Below are 6,169 nucleotides of genomic sequence, written 5' to 3'. Positions count from 1 at the left end.
GTTCCAAAAGGACATACTCTTTTAGGTTTTATTCAACTTAAGTCCAAGGATGAAATCATATTTAAACCACTGGTTGCATTTAAAACTTAGGTTCCATAACCAAAAACATTCCTAGAAATCAGATGAAGGCCAACTTCTCTGACCACTCATAGGAACATAAATTAAATCTGGAAAAGGGCCTTTTCTTATGAAATCAATAGATAATGACATTTGGACATTTACACTAGAATTAAGGAGTTCAGTCTTATTAAAGATATTTTGAGAAAATATCGAAGTTGGTTTTCTGTCTCCTTCCTAACTTAGAAGTATTAACAAAAATTTTTCACTTAAAAAATGTACATGTCTCTTAGCATAACCACAAAATTATTGTAGTGACAGATTAAATATGATTTCAGATAGATTCATAGACTTGAATAGCTTACAAAATACGTTGAAAAAGCCCCTTTCCATACTTACCAACTTGAGGAATGGAGTCTACAGTTGGTAGTGAAAATCAGTTACCCAACTATACTAAATGCAAAAAGGAACTGCTTTTATTGTTGTCTTTTTTCCTCCCTGTTAAAACTTATATGTAATTGTGTAAAAATTAAGTCAGAAAATTTCCTGATGGCTCATAACTGTCACTTTATGCTAGCCAGCATGGCTGTAATATTAACATATCTAAAATATTAACATATCTAAGCAAAAGGAATGGCGCTGCAATGATGAAAAGGAAGTGCAAAACTTGAATCAAGTGGAATACTTGAATGAAATAAGCTTATTTAAAAACTACCATCCCAACTTGGGAAACTCCTAATAAATTCTAAACTCTTCTGAATTTTAGAACCTGGATGTTTACATCTTTTATAAAAGATGCCTCGACTAGAACTAGCAAGCAGCGTGTATACAAATAGAAATGTGTGCACATATACACACACTAACTTCACTAATAATCAAGAAAAGAGAACACAACTAATTTTAAATACCAAATTCAAGAACCTAGTACCATGAACCTCCTAGCACTATAGCCTTTGCCAAATGGCTGGAGCAATGATTAAATTTTTAACCAATTTTGTTTTTCCTAATGTCTCCAATGCCATTAAAAATGAGGCATGCCAACTCTGACTTTATAAATCTCAAATACAGTGCTCTGCAAATTTCGGTAATATCAGAGCCTAAAGTACTGAATTGTGACTCATCTATTTTTTTTCCTTATCAACATTCTGAGGTAGAGTTACCAATCTAATTTTATCAGGACCACAGTTATCTTGAGCTAAGCCCTAGTCTTTTCAGAAAGTGAACATAACGTTTAATAGAAAAGAAAAAAGGCTTCCCAGGCCATGGCACATAAAATTCATTTACAATTTTTAATGCAATAATTAAAAAATAAAAATGGTTTGTGTTTATATTTTAAAAAACAGCCCAGCTGTATTATTCTGTCACCAAGAATGATTATCTGAGTATCCTGTCAATGCTGAATCTTATAGTTCAGCCTTCACAATCCCATCCTTGATGAAGAGTTAATTCCCTTGTGGTATGCACAATATATTCTCACAACTTTCAGCCTTCTTTCATGCCACATCTGAGCCGGATATGAAGAATGTAATTCATTCAAACAACTCCTCCCTGTTTTGCACACCTCCCACCCCCCTCTTCTCAAACACATCTGAAGTATGAAAGTTGTTTTTAAATAGTAGAAGCACCACAATCCATTAACACCACATATGGCCTTTCAACTGAAATACTATAGTGATGTCCTGGACATCAAAATTAATTTTTTAAGGTGGATTCTGAGTGTGTGGGTCCAGCCCAGGTCTGCTGTTGGTACAGGCAATGAAACAAAAGGAACTTTTTAACATTCACAAAAAGTTAACTTGCTGGCTTTAAACTAATGCTAGAAATTAAATTTCTTCAAAGAGCTGGCAAGCATAGGCTATTAGCCAGGATATGAATTAAATGGATTTACAAAATCATTAAGAAACAAATCCAGGTTTATATGCTGTGAAATTTCCATGGTGCCTTTAAAATAGATAGGCTGCTCATAATTTTTTAAGAATGCCAAATCACGCAGTTTTTGATGGAAAAAAGAATACAGATGGACTGTGTTTTACCTATGTGAAAACTACCAATCCACTTAAAATAAAATCCAAGAGGGTATATACATTCTAATCAAGTCATTGATTATTTTCCTGATTAATAAGAACTACACTTTACACAAAATACTTTATCAGCAGTTATTTTCATCAAAAAACCAATAGTCATAGTTTCACAGTTGAAAAAGTTACACATTAAAATATTTTACAATTCATTGTATATTCACCAGGTTCCATTTCCTAAAGGGCTTGTAATATAAAGCAGAGTAGAAGGGAAAACCTCAAAGTTGATTACTTTGACACTAAGTTTTACACAGGACACTAAGAACCACAAAAAGCTTAGGTTCTATCAGAAAATAGAGACCAAATTCCATTCTTGATTAAAAAATCCAATTAGAAACATCTTTTTAAAAAAACACACCAAATTCCACAATATGATTAACAGATTTCAAATTAACAGCAGTGTAAAAAATTTTAAAATACACAACTTTGTATAGTTGAGAACATAACAAAAAGTTAAAGCATGATTTTCAAACAGTTGATCATTTCTTGCTAGAATGTGTTTAAAATTAGGTTTTACTTTGTTTAAACCTGCTCCTCCCCCCTCCAAAATAGTCACTGAAGGAAATATTGCTTAAGTGACCAAATGAAACTGTAGAGCCAATAGTCAGTTATACCACATTCAATGACGTATGGCTGGCCATAAGAAGGGATCAATTGGAATTGATCTCTGATACTTAAGTACCTGGAAGCGACTATGTTATCATGATTTAAAACATATCCTAGTCTCCCATGTAGCATTTAATTCAGTTTTTGGTTTCTTGTCTTCTGAGAACCACCTGTCCCTTTTTTCTTATTTTTAATGCTGTTTGCTTAAACTCTGCTTGGATTTGTTTAATATTTACTTTGCTTTTAGCTAGACCACTTAATCTATATTGTTTATAAAATTTGTTTACACCTCTCAAACAGACTTAATTTGGTTGTAATAACTCTTGAAAATAAATGTCAATGATGAAATATGGTATGTGGCATGTGTTTTAATGGTGGAGAGATCCCAGGGAAAGTGGACTAACTGAACTGATGTGGAAAGAGCAAAAATTGTATAAATTCTGTGCAAGGAAGCTCAAAGCTTTTTTGGCACTCAGGTAAAACACGGTTGGTTCTGTGTGAAAACTTCACTTTCCACCATCAGAGTCTCAGATTTGTATCATTTCACTGAGTTTTCCTGTAATCAACTCCTAATACAAAAAAGACTGGGATGGTAGTATGTATTATAACTGAACAGATCTAAGACACAAAATGTGAATCATGAAGTTTTAATAAGTTATGAAATCTTTTGCAAAAGAATAGATTGGTTTCCTGTTTAATAGAGTTTAAATTCTTCTGAACTATTCCAAGACAGTTTAGAGAAATAAGTTCCCCTAATCTTCAAATTTATTTTTCCTGTTGGCAATATTACATACATGCCTTAGTGAAGTACCTAAATCTCCATATGCCCTTTAAGGGTTCTAAAATAGCCAAATATTAAGAGTATTTGTATTAGAGTCCTTGTTTACTATTCAAGACTATAGGTAACTGATTTAATAAGTGAAGATTTTTTAGTGATGCTCTTTCACTAGAGTATACAATGTGTGCTCTTTATAAAGTTGTATTCCAATAATATGCCTAATCTAGAAAACTGTCAGTAAATTATTGCACTTTTTCTGGTGTGGCACCTGAACATTTGCTAAAACTATTTCCTAGGGAATTAATCATTCATTTCAAATATTGAGTAAAATATCAGATTCTGGAGTGATGACTAGCCTTAGCCCCTACATCTTGGGTTAATGTTTTTTAAAATGTTTAAGAATGTATCCTGTGCTCAACTGCAATTTAATAAAGTTGGAGAGTGAGCCCTGACCACTTGGAAATGGGACATAATCCTGCTTTTATTATTGAGATATTGGATAAATAGCCTAAAATAGTAAAAAGTTCATGGTTTCTATTTCCCCATAATATAAAGTATTATTCGTGAGCATACCTCTGTAGAGGGTTTAAGCAATCAAGAAGATACTCTAAATTGTATTAATTTTGGTAACTAATTTCATATGATTGAGGCATTCTGAACTATAAGAGGATGCAAGATGGGCGATTCATGTAAAAAGAGAAAGAAAAAAAAAAAAGGATAAATTTTACTCTGTTTTAAGTAGTTATTCACTAGTATTGGTGTAAATGGGATAGTGCCTGAGCCTTCTCCAAAGACCAAGAGAAGAGCTGACCATTGCTGATATGAACAATAAAAAAATTTGGGGTGCAAAACAATGCATGACTATGGGACAGATCATGAAATAAAGAATATATATTAATGATAGTTTCTATAATATAAATAGCTTTTAATAAAAAAAATAATCTTTTTAATAACATTAATACTCACTTCTATTTTTCTGGAAAACATGCATGAAAAATGTATTCAATTCATCAATTGCAAAAGGAGGAAAAAAATCAAACTTAAGGTGAATACTGTACAATTCTGAAGCAAGAACTATTCCTGCTCATTCTTTCTCTATGATTATTTTACTTTATGGGCCCCCAGAATTTCGCTGGGAAATAAGAATCAGATTCTTGTAAATACTGTCCAGAAAAAAAAACCCAAAAGCCACCCTATAACAGGTCTCATTTGTGACTGCTTCCAAAACTTTGCAGATAAGACCCTAAATCATCAAAAGGTTTGATTTATTAAAAAAGAAAAGTCTCTGGTAAAATCTCAAGAGTCCCTTCCACCCCAAGCATTTTTCTTCATTAAACAAGGAGTCAAAAACCCACTTCAAACTCTAAGTTGAACAGCAATGAAAAAAAAAAAAAATAAATTTCATTATTTCCCATCTTAATGTAATTTAACATCAAACTCCAGTTTACCTGGACCTAATGCAATAATATACTTTGCATGTCCACATTTCAAAACATAGAACATTTGCAAGACAAAAAAGAGCATCATTCTTTTTCCTTCTCCATCATTTCTATATATTTTGGGTTTTTTTTGTTTGTTTTGTTTTTTAAAAAAAGATACAAACAATCTTCAAAGTTTACCTTTTTGGACTTAAGGCATAACATTAAATTGCGCATTATTCTAAAGCTTAATTTTGAAATGAACTAGTTTAGTGCTATCAAACCCTGTTTGCATTTGCATTATTTAAATTATATAGTATTTTATTTCTGTTCTTGCTGTAAATTCTAATGCTGTTCATGGATTGTGCAATTCCTATGCAATCAGTCTTTGCCTGTTGACAGTTATTAACAGTGCAGACTAGAATCCAATATTGAGCTTTCAATTTCTTAGTTATCATTCAGTTCAAAGCATGCTGCTTAATTGTGTGGAAGATCCAATCCATTTTTGTTGTCCAGCCACCATGATGTGCATCATTCATTTGTTTCATGAAATATTCCAAAGCCTCTTGCTCAGTTTTATCTAAAGCTAGGGTCTTTCGAATGTATGCAATATCATCAAAAGATTGTAGTTCTGGCATTCCAGAGCCAAGCATCATTGAGAAAAGATTTATGAAGAGATTGGCATGCTGCCGGATAGCTAGATAAGCTTTGTAACACATCTCCTGAAACCTAAAAGTAATAAGAACAAGTTGGTTAGTATGAAGCAAATGGCATTAATAGCTTTGGGTCTCTGCTCAAATGTCACATCATTAGAGAGGCTTCCTTGGACAAACCTATAAAAAACAGCATTCCTCTCCTCAATCTCTTTATCCTACACTAGAACATAAACTTCATGAGTCCAAAAGGACTTTGTTTACTGCTTTATCTTTAGTACCTACAAGAATGTCTGGCACATTAGGAGTTTAATAAGGATTTATTAAATGTATGAATCAATCCATTTAGGATTTAGTCTAGGGCCAGGACTGAGTTATAGATTAAACAAAATTTTATAAAAGATTTTAAAAATACATCATAAGGTGATAACAAAAATTATGAATAAGCATGGTAATTATAGTTGACTGAATTCCTCAAATTGCATGACTAAAAAATGTCTTAAGCACTATACATTATTTGTCAATATAGAGAAGGTGGAGTCCAAGTATTTTAACAACAGTAAGTAAAAGCTTAATGTA

At 32.3% G+C, this 6,169-nt stretch overlaps 1 protein-coding gene across 1 annotated transcript in view; it reads right to left on the bottom strand.

The window, feature by feature from the left end:
• Window positions 1-1,327: 1,327 nt before the first annotated feature.
• The window catches only part of PIK3CA (phosphatidylinositol-4,5-bisphosphate 3-kinase catalytic subunit alpha), a 76,317-nt gene continuing 71,475 nt past the window's right edge, over window positions 1,328-6,169 (bottom strand). Inside the window, exon 21 of the mRNA XM_008142319.3 lies at window positions 1,328-5,666. Coding sequence (XP_008140541.1) covers window positions 5,396-5,666 — 271 coding nt within the window. The 3' untranslated portion in view covers window positions 1,328-5,395. The remainder of the gene's footprint in view (window positions 5,667-6,169) is intronic.

The sequence above is a fragment of the Eptesicus fuscus genome, chromosome 3, assembly GCF_027574615.1.
Source record: "Eptesicus fuscus isolate TK198812 chromosome 3, DD_ASM_mEF_20220401, whole genome shotgun sequence".
NCBI classification, from domain to species: Eukaryota; Metazoa; Chordata; class Mammalia; order Chiroptera; family Vespertilionidae; genus Eptesicus; species Eptesicus fuscus.
This window is presented reverse-complemented; position numbering and strand designations above follow the sequence as displayed.